The sequence below is a fragment of the Gigantopelta aegis genome, chromosome 9 (genome assembly GCF_016097555.1).
Source record: "Gigantopelta aegis isolate Gae_Host chromosome 9, Gae_host_genome, whole genome shotgun sequence".
Taxonomy (NCBI): Eukaryota; Metazoa; Mollusca; class Gastropoda; order Neomphalida; family Peltospiridae; genus Gigantopelta; species Gigantopelta aegis.
Genome location: NC_054707.1, coordinates 22,402,510 through 22,424,295, shown reverse-complemented (window position 1 = coordinate 22,424,295; position 21,786 = coordinate 22,402,510). Strand labels below are relative to the sequence as shown.

At 37.5% G+C, this 21,786-nt stretch overlaps 1 protein-coding gene across 1 annotated transcript; it reads left to right on the top strand.

The window, feature by feature from the left end:
• The first annotated feature begins 1,370 nt into the window (after positions 1–1,370).
• Positions 1,371–21,211, top strand: LOC121381340 (transmembrane protein 117-like). Its single transcript, XM_041510615.1, has 6 exons — positions 1,371–1,628; positions 11,643–12,270; positions 16,320–16,555; positions 18,670–18,927; positions 19,893–20,016; positions 20,459–21,211. Exons 1-6 carry the CDS (start codon positions 1,515–1,517, stop codon positions 21,043–21,045), a joined length of 1,947 nt encoding a protein of 648 aa, XP_041366549.1. The 5' UTR covers positions 1,371–1,514; the 3' UTR covers positions 21,046–21,211.
• The last annotated feature ends 575 nt before the right edge of the window (positions 21,212–21,786 follow it).

The window sequence follows — 21,786 nt, the reverse complement described above, 5'->3', positions numbered from 1 at the left end:
AACTGGTTCAACAAAGGCCATGGTTTGTGTTATCCTGCCTGTGGGAAGCGCAAATAAAAGATCCCTTGCTGCAAATCGGAAAGAGTAGCCCATGTAGTGGCGACAGCGGGTTTCCTCTCAAAATCTGTGTCCTTAACCATATGTCTGACGCCATATAACCGTAAATAAAATGTGTTGAGTGCGTCGTTAAATAAAACATTTCTTTCTTTCTTTCTTTTATCAATTATGGAAATGGACTATACTTGTAACCCATGTCTCTGTACCTTTATTAATCACCTGTAATATGTCATTCCAAACCTTTTTATGATGGAATGTTGTTGATGTATGTTTTGTGTATGTTGAAAATGGCGTGATATTCTCGATGAGATCTTTTACACCTTGAAAAATTGGTAAAATGATTTGAAGTTGCGCTTCTTTGTAAAACTGTACAGCGTCGTTAACATTGGGTATATACGAATCTCGCATATACAATGCAAAGGTAAATTTATTCACATATATATATATATATATATATATATATATATATATATATATATATATATATATATATATATTAATGAGAAATATGGTCTAGTGTTTTTCGTTTCTTGGACTTACATATTTCTTAATTTATAACTCTGTATTCGTGTTTACTATAGTACAACACGAAATATAAACTGTGACATTTGTACATGTATAATTCGTATGAAGTGGTTTGCAATATATATATATATATATATATATATATATATATATATATATATATATATATATATATATATATATATGTGTGTGTGTGTGTGTATATATATATATGTATATATGTATATGTGTATATATATCTTCATCGCCATATCTTCACAACATACGTGTAAAATACAGACAGGAGATTCATTGCCCTTAAGCTAAGGTGTATTTTACATGTATTATGAGTGACGGTAACGCGAGACACGTTTATGTTGTTTTTGTTATTGTTTGTTTTGGGTTGTTGGTTGTATGTGGGGTTTTTTGTTTGTTTGTTTTTGTTGTTTTTGTTGTTGTCTTTTTTTTCATCTCGTTTGTTTACATTATATTTATCATGAGCAAGCCCGAATGAATCAGGCTATATATAAATACAGATGAAAATCTGGAAGGTGGCCCAAACCACCCACCAACCACCACCTACCCCACCGCCCATTCTGATATAGTTGGGAAAATGTAATGCCTTAAGCAATAAAAGGGCAATAAATTATTTCAAATCATCATCATTTTCATCATCTCCGTCGTCATCATCATCACTATCACCATCATCATCGTCACCACCATCATCCATCGGTTTCTTCCTCACCCTTGAGCCCAAGTATTTCTGGAGCCGCAGAAATAGGAGGAACGTAGCACAGAAGAATGTTTTCAGCCGTGACATGGTAAATCCTATTTTGTAATCACTGTCGGTAGGTAGGCGTTGGCCTGCTTTATGTTCTACCAAATAACTTTACAGATTGATGGCTAATTTACCGTCTTGTAGCTGACGGAATCTCCGCAACACTCGTAACAAGATGAGCGACCAGAAGGCGAAAGAAAAGCCGGACGATACGGAAGACGGTGACCTGTCAGCGAGCGATCTCAAGGGCGACAGACCGACGACGTCACACCCTGGCAGTGATTGTGAGGTATGTCGTGTCTCATTTCAACTACGTAACACCTGAAGCGAGCTCACCGTCCACTGCAATAACCCAAGCTTTCGCAGTTAAGCAAATAATATGTTTTGCCATTATCTGAAGAACAGCAGATGTGTGGTACGGGAGGTGAACGAGCACCTGTCGCAGATGGAAGTTGGAGCGATGCATCGTGTATCGTATCAGATCTACTGTATGGGCGACTCCCGTGATTTGTTTTTCTAAGGCGAAGGAAAGCAACAACAATAAAAATGACAATTGGTTATGAAGGGGTTGTGCACACCTCCCCCAAATGCTCCCTGGTGACACGTACGTGTGTTGACATGGGAGAGTCAAGAATTGGAAGGTAGAGGTGCATAGGAAAAAAGCTGAAATACATGTCAGTAACTCTAAAAAAAAACACCCTCAAATTTGTTTTGTTTAACGACACCACTAGAGCACATTGATTTATTAATCATTGGCTATTGGATGTCAAACATTTGGTAATTTTGACATATATAGTCAGATGAAGTCTTAGAGAGGAAACCCACTATATTTTTTCATTAGTGGGTCATTCTCCAGAAAGAGTGAAAATTACAGTAAGAAAAAAAAGAGCAAATTTTTGTTTCAGATTTTTACCAAATTTTGCTAGATTAATATTATTATATAACATTTAGTGAAATATCTTAAAATATTAGTGGAATAAAAAGTGTTATCAGTCATTCAGTGACGATAACACATTTTAGAGTGAAAATTTCACTATTTCGTTCTAAAATTTGTTATAGTCCCTGTAGAAAGTGTTATCTTCACTGTAAGAAAGCCAGAACTATTTTGCTGCTGGCATTTTAAAAATAAATGTAAATTGTCAAAAGTTATATATATAATAATATACAACATTTCATGTTTTTTGTCAAATATGATTTATGTCTCATCTCGTGAAGTTTGCAATCATATCACACTCTGCGACTTGTGAGATATGATTGTAAACTTCATTCGATGAGATATAACCGGCCTCGGTGGCGTCGTGGTAGGCCATCGGTGTACAGGCTGGTAGGTACTGAGTTCGGATCCCAGTCGAAGCATGGGATTTTTAATCCAGATACCGACTCCAAACCCCCAAGGCTCAATTGGTAGGTGTAAACCACTTGCACCGACCAGTGATCCATAACTGGTTCAACAAAGGCCATGGTTTGTGCTATCCTGCCTGTGGGAAGCGCAAATAAAAGACCCCTTGCTGCTAATCAGAAAGAGTAGCCCATATAGTGATGACAGTGGGTTTCCTCTCAAAATCTGTGTGGTCCATAACCATATGTCTGACACCATATATCCGTAAATAAAATGTGTTGAGTGCGTTGTTAAATAAAACATTTCTTTCTTCTTTCTTTCGATGAGATATAAATCATATTTGACAAAATACAGCACTAATAACCCCAGCAGTGATATATTTGTTTTTTGTGTTATTATTTTCTACGTTAAAATTGTTTATGTTCATCTCTAGTGTCATTACCGTCACTATTTTGAACTATCAAATATTTACATAATTATTCATTAAATAATCTTATTGATTATGGATAAAAACAAAACAAAGTATTATACATATTTTGAACCAATGGTTGTGATATATTCAGTTGTTTGTTTCGGTAAACTGAGAAGCATGTTAAATTATTTCACTTAGGAGTATTTACAAAAAATTACCGTATTTATGATAGCATTGCAGGACTCAAGCTTTCTGTGTGTATCTACCCATTTTGTGACTCTCAGGGGCGTAGGCTGAAACAAATGGTCCGCTTTCAGAACTAAAACATACAGGTTTATACATATGGAGTTTCTGGTGGTGCAAAAGCAAAAACGAAATAGAAAAAGGGTCCACTTGGTTCATATTCGAAACTCCGCCTCCCCCCCCCCCCCCCCCTTCCAGGTCCAGATCACGCTATGCCCCTAACACGACAGTGATATTTTTTACAGAATTGCTAAAGGGTGACTAGATTAAAAGCATTGTAAAATATTTCTCAGGGCATTTAGGAATAGATAACTTGGAGGATTGGGAAATAATGAATTGGAGAATTCCGATATATTACCAATATTGAAATCCTTTGAGGATTAGGGTCTCATATAACACTTTTTCTGTAATATTACAAAATACAGTTCACACAGTTTTATTTTTCAATAGAAATTTAACATAAAGTTTAGGCTCAGCATCTCATATATTCTCTTTAAATGTTCTAATTACAACAGAAGCTCATTTGGACATCCAATTATTAGTTACATCCTATAAATAAAGTTTTGTTGCAGGATTTGCTGTGTAATTAAACATGTTATAACCCTACCCCTATTTCCTCAACAGAATTGCTAAAGGGTGACTACATTAAAAGCATTCTAAAATATTTCTCAGAGCGTGTACCGGGTAGGTGTTATATGTAGGCCTGAAAAAAAATCACCATACAGACATCTCGGATAACTGAAGTGTGTGCTTGAATCATAATTGGATATAAGCACAAACATCAAACCAAAATGAAATTATATTAGTGAGTGTTCATTTTTTGGGCAGTAGGCAAGCTGAAAGTTGATCATACATGTAGTTTTGATGGTTATGTAACTTGTGTCTTCAATACTGGATACAACAAGTACCATGTATAGATATTCAATGTTAAGAATAAGTGGCAGATAACAGTCCAATATTTGTACATCCAATAATTAAAAGCATTTTGATTATTATACAGGTACATTGTTAAATAATTTGTTCAATTAAGGATTGTCTGTTATTTCTTGTATGTTCATCGGGGTATGAACAAAAAAAAATCAGCAGCAAACTGAATCGGCAAAGCCGTTCTCACATTATGACACATAAATTTGCGGATGATTTTTTGTTGTTAATACCCAGATGAATATGAAAGAAATAACAGACAATACTTATAATTAAATTCAAAACATACTTGCTAATAATAACATTAAAAGTTCATATTTTATTTTGAATTTTTTTTTTGATTCAAACAGTAATGCTCAGTAAGACAAATTGCCAATATAAAATGACGTCATCAGGTATGACGTTCTCTGACGACGTAATTTTTACATTCATCGAGAAATGAACAAACTCCCATTGTTACAGATGGACCAGTGGGATGACATTATATTGTAATGAATGCAACGGAAATTTAATTATCGGAGAATGAACAAAAAAATTCATCTGCAAACTGTGAATCAGCAAAGCCATTCTCACATAAGTTTGCGCATGGGCGTCAATCAGTGGGGGACAGGGGCGACATGTCCCCTTCACTTTTCAACACTGGGGGACAATCTATATAAATGCCTCCCCCCCCCCCCCCCCCCCCCCCCACCCCCCCCCCCCCCCCCCCCCCCCCCGTTTTCGTTTAGCAAAACCGACACCACCACCAACAACAACAGCAACAACAAAAAACAAACAAACAAACAAAAACCTAATTTAATTACTGTAGTAATTATTTATTTAAAATGGCAAGTAGTCATCCCTTTTATCGTAGTTTTTTGCGAATGTCATTGTTGATGTAATTCGATGTAAAAAAAACACACACAAACACTAACACGTCCCCCCCCCCCCCCCAACTTTTAAAGTCGGATTGACGCCCATGAGTTTGCAGATGATTTTTTTTTGTTCATACCCAGATGAATGTAAAAGAAATAAGAGACAATACTTATAATTAAATTTGAATCATACAGACTAATAATAACACTAAAACGTCATACTTTATTTTGAATTATTTTTTATCCATAAACAATAACGCTCAATAAGACAACTTTCCCATATATAACAGGCCCATACACAGGGGGGGAGGGGGTGCAAGGGGTGCGTACGCACCCCCAATAGTCTGCCAAGGTCCATCCGTGGATGTGTAATTTTTTTTTAAATAGTCCGACGATGTGACAAATTTGCTTCCCAGAATGCAGGAAAATGCATCTCCTGCATTCTAGATTTAAAAACATTTCGGGGGTGGGGGGGGTGGGGCCTGGACCCCCTAGCAACTCCGGCCCTTTGGGCCGTCGATTACGCACCCCCCTATATAAATTTCTTTGTACAGGCCTGTATAATGATGTCATCAGATATGACTTTCCCCGATGATGTAATGTTTACGTTCATCGAAAAATGAACAAACTCACATTGCTATGTCTGGACCAATGGGATGATGTTATGTTGTAATGAATGTAGCAGAAATTTAATTATACTGAATAGACGTATCAAAGGTAATGTGGGTACTGTTGTGATGTTATATGGATGTGGCATCTCAATGTAAATATATGTTATGCCACATCCATAAGGGGTTAATTACATAAATTAATTAGTTTTTAAATATAATATACATGTGGTTGAATACAGTTCATAAAAAAATATAGGTATGTGTGAGTCAATTCATCAAAATTAAATGAACTTTTGTCATTTTATCATTACGAATGTGACAGTGACAAATGTTAAAACATCTATATTTAAAGTTCAGATTCTGAGCATAATATATGTTAAAATTTAAATTTAATAGAAGTATTTATTAGAACTAATCCAGCACTTACTAGTATAAAAATATTTTAGAAATTTTGATATTTTCAGTAATATTATAGGAGTAGGAACTTTCCCAAAAAATAAAGATGGCGTCGATCCAAACAAAAGTATTTTCGATACTCAACTTGATAAGCCTACAACTGAAACAAGTGAATGAAAATCACTAATTCCCATACAGTTTTATAAAGTTTTATACTTCTATACAACACGGTAAAAAAATTATTGTAAACACTGGCAGGCTATCGGTCTACAGGCTGGTAGGTACTGGGTTCGGATCCCAGTCGAGGCATGGGATTTTTAATCGAGATACCGACTCCAAACCCTGAGTGAGTGCTCCGCAAGGCTCAATGGGTAGGTGTAAACCACTTGCACTGACCAGTGATCCATAACTGGTTCAACAAAGGCCATGGTTTGTGCTATCCTGCCTGTGGGAAGCGCAAATAAAAGATCCCTTGCTGCCTGTCGTAAAAAGAGTAGCCTATGTGGCGACAGCGGGTTTCCTCTAAAAACAGTGTCAGAATGACCATATGTTTGACGTCCAATAGTCGATGATAAGATAAAAAATCAATGTGCTCTAGCGGCGTCGTTAAATAAAACAAACTTTACTTTTTATTGTAGACACAAATTTAATTTTTGATCAAAAAAGTTTCATTTTAAGATTGAATTGCCGAATGCAATGTCTTACACTCCTGTTTGTGAGAACATAACTTATTTATATCAAACACATGTATTATTTATTTAAATACATGTATGTACATGGATGACTGGCAGTGCAGGGTTAACAACATAGCAGATGTAGCAAATGCTGCAGGCCCCATACTTTCTGGAACCCCAAGAATCGACTCATTATGGGGTTTTTTTTCTCACAACTTTTACAAGGGCTCATTACGGTTATGATTATACAGGGTTTCTTTTCTGCCAGAGGGTAAAACGGGTATGGCGCCATACCCAAATTTAATTTGTTTAAAGTTAACTTTTTCACAAAATTAATTACTCTTTATCATTACTGTATGATTTTCTTAACCCTAACACTAAACTTAACCCATTTTCATTCTGGGGGAGGCCCCCAATACCCTCTGGTGACTGTGGTTACATTCAATTTCATAGCGCCATACCCAAAAATTTCTTTCTGGCAGAAACGCTGTGATAGAATGGAGGGGGGAAGGAGGCATGTGTAATTATATGCTACCTTTTATCTACATGTAAAGTCTCTGTTGCTGCTTGATGTAATTGGTACTAGGTGAAGAATTCTGTTATCCTCAGAGCTCTAGAGCTACATGTATAGCCATGACAGTGTTCAAAGTTGAATGGAAAGAAAAAAGAAATATTTTATTTACGGTTATATGGCGTCAGACATATGGTTAAGGACCACACAGATTTTGAGAGGAAACCTGCTGTCACCACTACATGGGCTACTCTTTCCGATTAGCAGAAAGGGGTCTTTTATTTGCACTTCCCACAGGCAGGATAGCACAAACCATGGCCTTTGTTGAACCAGTTATGGATCACTGGTTGGTGCAAGTGGTTTACACTTACCCATTGAGCCTTGTGGAGCACTCACTCAGAATTTGGAGTCGGTATCTGGATTAAAAATCCCATGCCTCGACTGGGATCTGAACCCAGTACCTACCAGTCTAACCTAACCTAGCTAACCTAACCACTACACCACCGAGGCCAGTAAAAAGTTGAATGGTCCATGTCAGTTGCTTAATCGAAAGTTGATTGGTTGGTGATTTGTGATTACAGTTAACAATTGCTGATGAAATTCCAAGCAGCTTCTATTAGTAAAAATAAAATATACCTGATTGCATCACACCTTTAGTTATTTGATTGGCATTATGGAATTACAGGAGTGGGACATAGCCCAGTGGTAAAGGACACGCCTGATGCATGGTCATCTAGGATCAACCCCTGTCGGTGGGGGCCAATTGGGCTATTTCTCATTCCAGCCAGTGCACCACAACTGGTATATCAAAGGCCATGATATGTGCTATCCTGTCTGTGGGATGGTGCATATAAAAGATCCCTTGCTTCTAATGGAAAAATGTAGTGGGTTTCCTCTCTAAGACTATATGTCAGAATAACCAAATGTTTTAACATTCAATAGCCAATGATTAATAATCAATGTGCTCTAGTGGTGTCGTTAGACAAAACAAACTTTAAAGGAGAGGACAATTAAGGCATTTGGTCTGGTATGCATATTCAACGATATATAATGCACATTATTGCTTAATATCAACACATATAATCATATAGTTAATTAATAAAACGGTTAAATGTGACGACTATTATATATAACGGGCGCAGCCATTTTGTACCATCTCAGTGAGTACGCCCTCTGGCGAGCTGGTGGTTACGTAATACTTAACGTGTCACGTCAGGAATGAGCCTTAGAACTAGAGAAACACAATCTACCTGGTTTTTGTGGGATGATAAATAGTCATACATTGCAATGTTCTGTAATAATACACATCCCAGTAAGCCAACAGTAAGTATATCCAGCACTATATATATATTATTTTTAAATACAAAATAAAATACCATTGTCAAAGTGGCTACACAACAAGTCGAAACAATTAACAATGTTTTTCCCATGCATTAACCAACATACTGAAATGATACATGGAGTGTTTTCTTAGTTAATTGGTCTATGCTGTTAGTTGCTTCTACCTGTGATTTCTGATTGGCAGGTGTGTATTTGATTGGTAACCAGACGAGCCAATTAATTGACGCTGTCCAGACACAAAAATACATAACGGTATTGTGGAATATTGCCTGTCACCCCTAAAATTGTAATGGACATGGTTTATTACTGTAAATAGTTCTGTAAAACTATTGATTAAGTAGACTTTTCCATCTACAACTACAGAACTGACCAATTACCTAGTCCCAAAGAAAAGAAAATTATCACTTGGGTATCGTGGGTTGTCGTTTTTGCTCCAACGTAGCATATCAATAGGCGTAATAGCGTACATTTTTCCTTTGGATTATTAAACAGAGAAAAATACTATAATCCCATTTTGTTCCATTAATGCAACTTGAAATATATTTAGTTAAATAGTTTATTATATTATTATGTCATTTATGCTGTTTTACAAGTCAGGTTGATCAAAGAGAAGCGCCTTGTCGAAAATTACTGCTTTTGTTTACACTGTACATACAGGAGATGGTCAGGAGCTGACGTCACTTCACCCCAAGCTATCCCACCGGACGTCACAAAAACGAAACAAAATGGCTGCCCCCAGTTAGCAGGAATAATCATGTTTTTTTATTAACTCTAAAATTACGCATTTTTCATTTGCTAAAGTGTCAGTATGTGTTGGTGGTCTGAGTATGCATCTTTCTAACACATAAGGTTCTTGTTGGAGTTGACCCTACCTTTAAACTGTATCAGAGTTCTTGTTAACCAGTTATGGAAAGTACAGGTCTGGGGCCTAATTCACCAACTCTCTCCACTTTGTGATCTCGCAGTGTAATGCTAAACGACTTGCAAAGAGGATGCTTTGTTCTCTAGCAAAAAGAAAGAAAGAAGTGTTTTATTTAACGACGCACTCAACACATTTTATTTACGGTTATATGGCGTCAGACATATGGTTAAGGACCACACATATTTTTTTAGAGGAAACCCACTGTCACCACATAGGCTACTCTTTTTACGACAGGCAGCAAGGGATCTTTTATTTGCGCTTCCCACAGGCAGGATAGCACAAACCATGGCCTTTGTTGAACCAGTTATGGATCACTGGTCGGTGCAAGTGGTTTACACCTACCTATTGAGCCTTGCGGAGCACTCACTCAGGGTTTGGAGTCGATATCTGGATTAAAAATCCCATGCCTCGACTGGGATCTGAACCCAGTACCTACCAGCCTGTAGACCGATGGCCTGCCACGACGCCACCGAGGCCGGTGTTCTCTAGCAGAGCCTAAGAGACCTTTGTGAATTAGGCCCTGTTTTTCAGCATAATTTATAGATTTGATAATTCTACTTATTTATCACAACTGTTATATCATAATATTTCACCTATTTGTACATGTAGCTGTATGCATGATCACCTGCTTTGTGGTAGTAAGACAAGAAACATAATAAACCAGTATATATATCACACTCATGTCAGTCAGCTCTTACAAAAATCACAGACCTTTGGTTAAAAGAAATGAATAATAGAAATTTGACAGGAGTAATTTTTCTTGAGTTTAAAAAAGCATTCGATTTGGTCGACCATAAAATTCTTGTTTCTAAACTGAAATGCTACAATTTTGATGAATGTTCCATAAAGTTAATAAAGTCCTAACTCCACAACAGAAAACAGCACATATACATAGGGAATACTCAATCATCTTATTTAAATGTAAGAGCAGGTGTACCACAGGGCTCAGTTCTTGGACCCTTACTCTTTCTTATATTCATAAATGACCTTCCATTAGCTATTACTGAATCACATGTAGACATGTTTGCAGATGATACAACAATACATGTTTCAGGCCCATCAATAATCATTATAAAAGATAAATTAAATAAAGATATGAAAAGCACTGAAGCCTGGTGTAAAAACAACAACATGTATCTGAATGAGAACAAAACAAAAAGCACTTTAATAACAACTGCCAAAAAATTATCTCGTATAAAACAAAAAGATATAGAATTAAGAGTTACTGACACACAAATAGAGCAAGTATCAAGTCATAAGCTCCTTGGGGTATATATAGACAGTTTTCTTCAGTGGGATACACAAGTTGACAAGGTATGCAAAGCACTAACTTCAAAAATAACTGCTAGCAAAAATAAAGAAGTATCTTCCTCTAAACATTAGAATACTGTATTTTAATGCTTATATTCAACCATTATTCAATTACTGCTTGATCATATGGGGAAATTGTTCTAAATTAGACTTAGAAAGAATAAATAAATTACAAAAAAGAACAGCACATATTATTTTTGACAAATCACCTGATGATCCAACTGATTTACTTTTTCATGAACTAAAGTGGCTAAAAATAAACAGAAGAGCCATTCTTGTATATAAAACACTAAACGGACTTACTCCTTAGTACATCAGAGACCTGTTCAATCCAATATCATCAGTTTATGAACTTCGCCACATTGATGATGGAAATATGTTAGCTCCCTAACCAAAAATAGAGCACTACAAGAAAAGCTTTCAATTTTCTGGAATTGGTATCTGGAAGAGTTTACCTAATGATGTTAAAAAATGTACTAATTTAAATATATTTAAGAAAAAATGTTACAAACACTTCTTAGAAACATGATTGCTCTACTACATAATTATGTCTTAATATCTTTTATGGTTGTATATATTGTACATACATGTATGGTTTGTTAGTTTTTTATTTTTAATAATTAATATGATTATTGTTATGAGTATTGTTATAATTAGTAAGAAGGCCTCAGGGGAGAATAGTCTATAACTAACTGAGTTACCTTCTATAAATAAAGATTTTATTATTATTATTATTATAACAGTGTAAAATGATTTCCTTTTCAGATTGAACATGACTCTGTGACAGAAAACAAAAGATCCAAACCAAACCCTACCACTAAAGAGGATCTGCACAAGTCATCAGATATGACAACAGCACCTGAAGATGAAATCCAGCAAGTTGACAAAAATAGATCAAATGAACACGAAGCATGGGGACTTGTTGCTCCAAAAGCAGAGTTTGAAGACATTGACTTAGATTCCAATGAGAATACCAGAAAATCTAACGTAACCCCTCTGGATTCTGAAGGACTTGACAGTGTTGATGGAGGCTTTGACGATAATGACTCACCACACATTGAAAAACTAACTATTGCAAACAAAGATGAAACTGATGCTGCAAGTGTTTTTTCTTTGTTTATGGAGAAAGATTTTCGTTATTACTTTCAGCACCCCTATTTTCGATTAGTTTTGGCTTACTTAGTGACTTTTTGTAACTTTCTTATTTATGCCGAAGATCCGGTTGCACATAGCATTAAAGAGAGCACAATTCCCGTAATCGGGAATGATTTTGCCTTTGTCTATACACATTATCCACCAAATGCATGGAGCTTGCTCAAAGTGATTTTCTGGCTCACGGGGATTCTCTCTGGAATGATTATTGGCAAAATGATTGTCCACACACTTCTATTTAGTAAGTATTTCTTACCAAAAATTGTGCACACTGTCTCCACTAAAAATACATGTACAGACTGTATAATATTATATCAGAGGCAGGCTCATAGGAACCAGGCAGTCCTATGAGCCCCACCCCACCCACACACACACATATATATATATAAATAAAGTTGTGCCATTAGATATTGTGCCCCCCCCCCCCCCCCACCTCCTCCTCCCACAGATGTGTAGAGGCAGAGCTTCTAGAATTTTTATAAAATCCACTAGCTTTGGAATCATTAATTTTAAAAATTTATTAGCCATGATTAAAAATTCATTAGCCCTACTTTACTTTAACATAATACAGTGTTACTAAATAATAGTAAAAGTCAGATATGTCACCTAAAGAGAGAGATATAGCTTAAAAACACTTAACATTGAGGAGGTAGGGTGGGGGTCAGGATATTCATATTTACAAAATAAGACTTAATTGTTACTGCTTTTTTTCACTAGCCGTCGGGCATGGCCACAGTAGTTATTTACTAGCCCAACATTGAATATCACTAGCCATGGCAGTCCTTGGCTTTTGAAAAACCATGGCGAGTAAAAAAATCGCACACCTCAAAACGCTTACCGGTAGGCTTATTGATTCTGGTAATGCACTTTTTCTATTTTTAAATATATATATTGACATATATGGGGCTTTGGGGCTTCGGGGCTTCGTGCCTGCGGCGCTCACGGTTTTGCACAACACATTTTAGACAACCATAAAAATGAGGCCCCCCCCCCCCCCCCCCCCCCCCCCCCCCCCCCCCCCCCCCCCCCCCCCCCCCCCCACTTTGAAAATCTGTCCTACGGGCCTGACATAGGAACTTTGGATAGGCTTCTATCCAACAAAGAACAATAATTCTCCTTTAAGACATAATCTTCATTTAATAAATTACTATGCTTATAATAATACTCTAGGCTGGGTGTATTTTACACATATTACATTTTATTATCCACATGGTTCAACATAACCAAGTTAATAATAATAATACGAAGCACATGTGTAATAACAAGTGTAATGACGTAATTTTGGGATATGCGACGTCATAACATGATGTTTTCTCCAGTCCTAGCTCAGACTTTGCATGTAGAACATGACGTCATTTTGTCGTTTACTTCTAGTAGTGGTTGAAACATTTCAAGACGGTCCTTGTTATTCATAAAAAATAACAATAATAAAGAAATTATTACACTTGCGCGTGTGTCATACTGATTTTACGAAACTTGTGTCAGGATTCATGTATTACCCTCACTCTCGCTCTGGCAATACAAAAATCCTCCTGACATTCATTTCGTAAAATCAGTACAACACACAAGCTCGTATAATAATCTCTATATGTACCTATATGTACTTGCATGCCAAATTACTATAAGTACAATGTACTTACAATTTTGCTTATTAAACATACATGAAAGTGGATTTCCCATACCTGTATGCAAATGTAGGTACGAGGGGCAGTCAAAAGGTTCATAGAACTAGGTACTGAAAATTCTGACAGACTTTTGTCCCAATCAGGCGTGGATCCAGGATTTTTTAATAGAGGGGGCCCAAAACTCATTCTTGTTTTTGAAAATAGAATTTAAATGTCCTTGACAGATGGTCAAGTTTGCATTTTTGGTGTATTCTGTAATGTATATTGTTTGACCAAAAATAGGGGGTGGGGGAGGGGGGGCCAGGCCCCTTGGGCCCCCGTCTGAATCCGCATGTGTCATTTATCCTTCAAGCTACAGATTCCAGTAAAACAGAACTTTTAATGTTTGCCGCCTTCACACTTTCATCATCTTCAAACCAGGTACTTCAAAGGAGTGTTCAAATACAGGCACACATAATAATAACCAACAACCATTTTTAGTAGCATTTTCACCTTCTTTGGTGAGAAACTCGATGCTTTCTCTGTTCCAATCTGGTGGAATTCTGTTTCAGGAGGATACACTGTGGGCTACCGTTAAGCAATAATGTGTAAATATACAAACAAGAAGAGTTATCATATTGAAACAACAGTTTTAACAAAGGACAAGCTTTCAGAAAAAAACTCAAGCATAACATGATGTTATACATACCTTTAATCCGTCCCACAGGGAACGCCTTTTTTCATACTATAAAATTTACTACAAGTTATTTATCTCTGAGCCGATATATTTGTAAATTGCGCACAAATATAGTATTTTTTTGTTATTTCCAAAACACTTTTACTTTTCTTGTTACGTCAAACAAAACTGAAATTATTTACAAAAAAACATTTTTAAAGAATGATGGGACGGACTATAGTTCTTCACACTTGTTGACCTCTCCTCCTACATGTATACATGTTTTGTTAGGAAATACCTAAATGCTCATTTAAAAACAAAAAAAACATTTTATAGAGATTGTTTTCAGCAGTTTCTTTTTATTGCATTTTTGCATGAACTTGGAAATGTTTTTAATTACGATACATCTACAAATTAAGTGTACACATAAACATGTAATTTATATGTATTATAGACTGGCGTCGTGGTTAGGCCATCGGTCTACAAGCTGGTAGGTAATGGGTTCGGATCCCAGTCAAGGCATGGAATTTTTAATCCAGATACCGACTCCAAACCCTGAGTGAGTGCTCCGCAAGGCTCAGTGGGTAGTGTAAACCACTTGCACCGACCAGTGATCCATAACTCGTTCAACAAAGGCCATGGTTTGTGCTATCCTGCCTGTGGGAAGCGCAAATGAAAGAACCCTTGCTGCTAATTGGAAAGAGTAGCCCATGAAGTGTTGACAGCAGGTTTCCTCTAAAAATTTGTGTGGTCCTTAACACTATGTCTGATGCCATATAACCGTAAATAAAATGTGTTGAGTGCGTCGTTAAATAAAACATTTCTTTCTTAATATGTATTATAGATACATGTATTTTGACTGAAACATTGTTATTAATTTGCTTTGCTGAGCAAAATTAATGCATTTGCTTTAGCCCCTTTCCTTTGGTATTTACGGTAATGCAGTATGATTTTGGATTAAAAAAGAAAGAAATGTTTTATTTAACTTACTTTGCATAGAACATCATTTAGCAAAAGGTCTCATAAATGTGTTGCCTTTTACCTTGGTTCTCTCTGGCACTGCATTTGGTCTTTGTACAAACAGCTGCATGTATATGTAATTGTAGAAGTGTGTTCTTGGAACTTGGTGCCCGACAAACAGACAAAATTATAATATCTAACAAAACAACAAGAAGTTTGTTTTGTTTATCGACACGACTAGAGCACATTGATTAATTAATCATCAGCTATTGGATGTCAAACATTTGGTAATTCAGACATATGATATGATGTAGTCTTAGAAAACCTGCTACATTTTTCCATTAGTAGCAAGGGATCTTTTATATGCACTTTCCCACAGACAGGAAAACACATACCACGGCCTTTGACCAGTTGTAGTGCACTGGTTTGGACAAGAAAAAAAACCAGTCGGCTTAATAAATCCACTGAGGTGGTTCGATCCTGCAATGCAGGCACCTCAGGCGAGCACTCAACCGACTGAGCTAAGTCCTGCCCCATTTAACAAAGTTAAAATATAATAAATGATAACTGTCTTAAGATATTGACTTTGTCTTGCAAAGTTTAGAATGGCGAATACCATCAGGCTCTACCATTAAGGGCTTTTGTAAGAGATACTGCTGGCATTATAATTTGCGATATCTCCTGCGATATTCTCCTAGGAGATATTGCTTGTTTTATTACCTCACTGTGTATGTTTCAGTGCCCTACCTATCATTAGTGATGTCACGCCACTGTCATTCTGCTAGTTAACGAGTCTATCGCTGCCAAATATAGTGTCATTCATCACACATTACTGACATTGTTTACAATTGTCGTAAATGAAAAGAATGATAATGGATGATAAAAGGAATAACCCCCCCCCCCCCCCCCCCCCCCCCCCCCGATGTGACTCGTTGACAAAGCCTTGGATTTCATACTTTTATCAACTCGTGCTGATCTATTATGATATCACAAAACACTCGGGGAGTGTCCTCTGTTTAACTTGACATGTTACTCTTTCTTTCCTTGTAGACAAACTGTTGCGTCTAAAAATGTTTCATGACGACCAGGGTTCTTGGCTGGTCATGTTCCTCTGTGTCGTCCTCACTGTGTTTGTCATGTCACACCTCTACAACGCCTTCCTGCTCATCGGTGGGGAGTACATGGAGCAGTTCAAGGTCACAGCTCTGATGGGTATCTCCAACTCGTGGTTCATGAAAGCCGCTGCCTGCGGGACCTGGTGTGGCGATTTCTTCACAGCATGGATGGTAAGACTTGTTTCCAGGTTGTTGTTGTAATATAGACATGTTACAGAGTCTTATCATCCTTGAGGATGTGTAAGCATCCCATCCTTGAGGATGTGTAAGCATCCCATCCTTGAGGATGTGTAAGTGTCTCATCCTTGAGAATGTGTAAGCATCCCATCCTTGAGGGTATGAAAGTGTCCCATCTTTGAGGATGTGAAAGCATCCCATCCTTGAGGATGTGTAAGTGTCCCATCCTTGAGGATGTGTAAGCATCCCATCCTTGAGGGTGTGAAAGCATCCCATCCTTGAGGATGTGTAAGCGTCCCATCCTTGAGGATGTGAAAGCATCCTATCCTTGAGGATGTCCCAGCGTCCCATCCTTGAGGGTGTGTAAGTGTTCCATCCTTAAGGAGGTGCAAGCATTTCATCCTTCAGGATGTGCAAGTGTCCCATCCTTGAGGATATGCAAGCGTCCCTTCCTTGAGGATGTGCAAGCATTTCATCCTTGAGGATGTGCAAGCGTCCCATCCTTGAAGATGTATAAGCGTTCCATCCTTGAGGATGTGTAAACATTCTATTCTCGAGGATGTGTAAACATTCCATCCTCGAGGATGTGTAAACATTTCATCCTTGAAGATGTCTGTAGATATGTACATGCAGCATCCTGGAGGATATTTCATCACATCAATTTACACTCAGACACAGGGGTGGAAAATTATTTGATAAATGTACTTGTCCTCGCGCAAGTAAAAACTAAAAATGTACTTTCCCTGAATTATACAATACTTGCCCAGATTTTGTATGTGATGAATGTTGAATTTTTAAGTGAATAACAAGAAACTTTTCCGATTTTTATTTGTTTACTTTAATCCACTGGTTTTGTTGAAGTTTCTGGTCCACCTTCAGCCGTATCAGATTCTAAAGACAGGATAAGCGTGTACCCTGGGCACTTTGAATCCACTCCCTTATAGCAACTCTAGGGCAGAAATCTCTCAGTGTCTTGGGTCCATGTGTCATTACTGTGAGTGTTTTCAAGTCTCTTGGTTTAGAACAGTCCTGTGGTTTGTCTTGACTAAGTTCATATTGGAGAACGTTCTCTCACATATAGCTGTGCACGGGCTCATTAAATTACGAACATCAGCTCAACTAATTTGCAGATTTTTTGCATTAATGCTCGGGAATCGACAGCAAACAGAACATGTCATGACGTTAGCCTCGTGATCGTAAATGACCCACGGAAACTGTTCCTTCCAACTCGGTACGAATTTACGTTTCCGATTATCGTCATCATTTTTTTTATTCTTTGCTATTATTGTCTCATTTACCAAGCTCCCTTTTCTTTTTTTAATCGATTTGCCACCGCCGGCCCAAAAAACGTATGGGTTTCTGCGTCATGATAAAAAAAAAAATTCACAAGGGAGACTACTGATAGGCGGTTGCACATAACTAATTAAAACATGTTATCGATCGTTCGTTGTTTTGTTGAGTAAGTTATTCACTTTACTAGTTAACAGTATTTTAAGACATAAATACAGGTGAGCCACAGAACTTTTCCTAGCTTAAGATAAGTATTTATAAAAAATTAAAATTAAAAATTAAAATTAAAAAAAAAATTCCTTACTTGCCCACGGGAAAGCTGGCTTACCAATATTTCCACCCCTGAGACATTTTATGAGTCCTTAAATCAAAAGTGTTGGTATTAAAATTCAAAATTAGTATTAGCAATTTTAAATACATGTCATGTACATGTACATTTTTAACTTAGGGTATAATATATTCTGTGTGCATTTCTTTGTGTCAGTTGAAAGAACTTGGTACTGCATGACTGTACATGTAGAGATCACTTTTCAATTGAAATCTGGAAATTTTATTTCCATGAATTATGAATGATATTCTCATAAAATTAATATCCAATTACAGTTTTAAAAATACAAGACTTTAGTTCAATGTCCATTGCTCAGGAAGTGTCATATTAGAAAATCAATTTCTATTGGCAATTTAAGATAATAATTCTTTATTAGCATCAAATTATAAATTAAGTAGTCCGAACATTATAAAACAATTCCTTTTATATTAGATTCTCGTAGATTACTGTGGTATAAAAATGGGAAACTGATGTCGATATTAATTTGCAGGTAACAGACATGATGCTCCAAGAGAAACTCTACCCAGGTTGGGCTGTGCGTGTGAGACAATGGTGGAATCGCAGATACCACCGGATCATTTTGTTCTGGGTCGTCACCCTGGTTACGTCCTTTGTTGTCATCTTCACCATATCAACGGATTACATCAGCTGGGATAAGCTGAACCATGACTTTCTTCCAACCAATGAGTTGTCTCGATCCTTCCTCGCTTCTTTTATACTGGTGTTTGACATCATGATAGTAATGCAGGTAAAGACCATACCTGTATATAGATATCACATATTCTTTCTTTCTTTTGAATTATTTTCATGCTTATATGCAATTTAAGGTTCCAGCACGCTGTCCTGGATGCACACCTCAGCTACATGTATCTGGGCTGTCTGTTCAGGACATTGGGTTAGTTGTTAGTGGTTGGTGAAAGAGAAGAGGGTGTAGTGGTCTTACACCTACATTGCACCCATTTAGTCGTTAAAACTCATTCAGTGGGAGCTGGTACCAGGCTGCGAACCATGTACCTACCAGCCTTATGTCTGATGGGTTAACCTAGACACCACCAAGACCAGTATCACATATTAAAGGCATGACAGTCGTCGTTTATAGGCCTCTAAAAATTTCAAGAACAAATTGCTTCCTTTGAATGTTGTTTGCGCAAATCTAATTTTGCATGACCTGTTTTTGGTTTTGTGTAAAATTTAGAGCATCTTTTACATGAACTTAACAGGTTATGTGAAAAGTGACTGGGTTATTTGAAATTAGTTTTAGTTAACCTATAAATGAGTTAGGCATATTTTCAGTTATTGGAGGCCTAATGAAAGAAATGTTTTATTTAATGATGCAATGAACACATTTTATTTACGGTTATATGGCATCAGACTACATGGGCTACTCTTTCCGATTAGCAGCAAGGGATCTTTTATTTGTGCTTCCCACAGGCAGGATAGCACAAATCATAGCCTTTGTTGAACCAGTTATGGATCACTGGTTAGTGCAAGTGGTTTACACCTACCCATTGAGCCTTGTGAAGCACTCGTTCAGGGTTTGGAGTCGGTATCTGGATTAAAAATCCCATGCCTCAACTGGGATCCGAACCGTAAATAAAATGTGTTGAGTGCATCGTTAAATAAAACATTTCTTTCTTTTGATTAATTATATTTATTTCGTGTAAATACAAATACAAGGTCATTTGATGACTATAGTTACTATTCTACTTACAGGATTGGGACTTCCCTCATTTCATAAGTGCCATTGACATCAAACTGCCAGGTTTGAACACCGCTCGCATAGAGTTTGACATACCAAAATGTCTGAAACGAGAGGTGTGGCACTTCCACATCACAGGTTTGTACAGTGCAGTATACATATCATATTTACAGATGCATAATTTGGTTGCTAGGCAATGTGTAAGTCGTAGAAGTTCGTAATCTACCTGAAAGGGCATGTAGATGTGCAAATTATGGGCATTAAAGTGGTTTTTTATTGTGACGGTAGTGAATTAAAACATTCTGTAATACATTTGTATATCAAATGATGATAATTTAATATGTATGTATATACAGTGACACCCCTCAAAACCGGACCCTCAAAAAACATTTGATAATTTTAACATATGGTCTTAGAGAGAAAACCCGCTACATTTTTCCATTAGTACACTGTTGCAAGGGATGTTTTATATATGCACCATCCCACAGACAGGATAGCACATATCCTGTCCTATAAATATTTAAATGCATGTTAATAATTAAATTAATTAAGTTGGGGTTTTTCTCTCCTTTTTTTGTAGGCAAATGGTTCAATTACGGGATTTTATTTTTTGTTATTCTCCTCGATATGAACATGTGGAAGAACCAGATATTCTACACTCCAGTTGAATATGGTCAGTACACGGACACCGACAGCCGGATTCACACAGTGCTTGACCAGTACAGTCTGGACACGTACAACTCATCACTGCTGGCCTACGACTTCCGAAACAGCACCATCAACCCAGCCACCAACAAGACCTTCATCGCTGGGGACACCGTCATGAACAGTCGCTTCTACAACTACTCTCTTACTCTGAAGGGAATGGCCTTCATTCCCAATATTGGAGTTTTCCTGCTCTTTGGAATTCTCATCTGGATGTATGGCCGATTCAAACCGACGAAGGACGATCCCTATGCAGGCCGGCTGAAGAAACGCCGGAAGGGTTGGAGACGGTTTAGCGACCGGTTCAGGTGGAAGAACCTACGTAACCGATTCAGAACAGCCCAGCCGATACTGACCTATTTTAAGAGAGGCGTAAATAGACCTGTGAACGACGATGGTGGCGTTAAGCGGGATAACGATGTTGAAAATCAGCAGCCTATAAATAGCGTAAATGTAGAGTAGATGTGCCTGTCCTGGACGGAGGAGCTCCAACACCTGTGCCCATTACAGGCATGCACTACAACAGCTTGCTCTGAATGTGCATGTTAAAACCTATGACCTGACCTGGCCTGACCTGACCTGACCTGTCAGTAGATGTACCTGTCTTGGACAGAGGAGCCAGCATGGGCCGACACCTGCGCCCATGACAGGCGTGCACTACAACAGCTTGCTCAAAATGTGCATGTTAAAACCTGTGACCTGACCTGACTTGACTTGTCTGTAAATGTACCTGTCCTGGACAGACATGGGCCGACACCTGCGCCCATGATAGGCATGCGCTACAACAGCTTGCTCTGAATGTGCACGTTAAACCCTATGACCTGATCTGAGCAGTAGACATAGAAAATGTATTAGCATGACTGTTATAAATACAGTGCACGGTTATAAAGTTATCAAGCCTCATGGCCAGTTAAAATGTACGGGGATGGGGAGGTTTAGGTTGTCGGCAAGAGGCTGGTGAATCTTTTAGCATAAGCCTCCAGCTCAAACAAGGTCTCGTATTTAGAGACTTAAAATATTTTTTGTATTTGTTAAGTTTTGCGGTTTGTACAGTATGTTATATAGGACAGACATATATTTTCCTCTTTACTTGTGCAGCTGGGTCTAAGGCTGACAGTAGCTGAAACCAAACTATAAACTATCTGTGTTCTGCAGCATTTATAACATAGCAGCATATTAAGGTTAATAATTCTGCTCATTACC

Coding starts and splice junctions, on each gene's coding strand:
- LOC121381340 (XM_041510615.1), top strand. CDS start 1,515: ATGAGCGACCAGAAGGCGAAAGAAAAGCCGGACGATACGGAAGACGGT. Junction 1,629..11,642: donor ACCCTGGCAGTGATTGTGAG/GTATGTCGTGTC, acceptor TTTCCTTTTCAG/ATTGAACATGACTCTGTGAC. Junction 18,928..19,892: donor ACATCATGATAGTAATGCAG/GTAAAGACCATA, acceptor TTCTACTTACAG/GATTGGGACTTCCCTCATTT.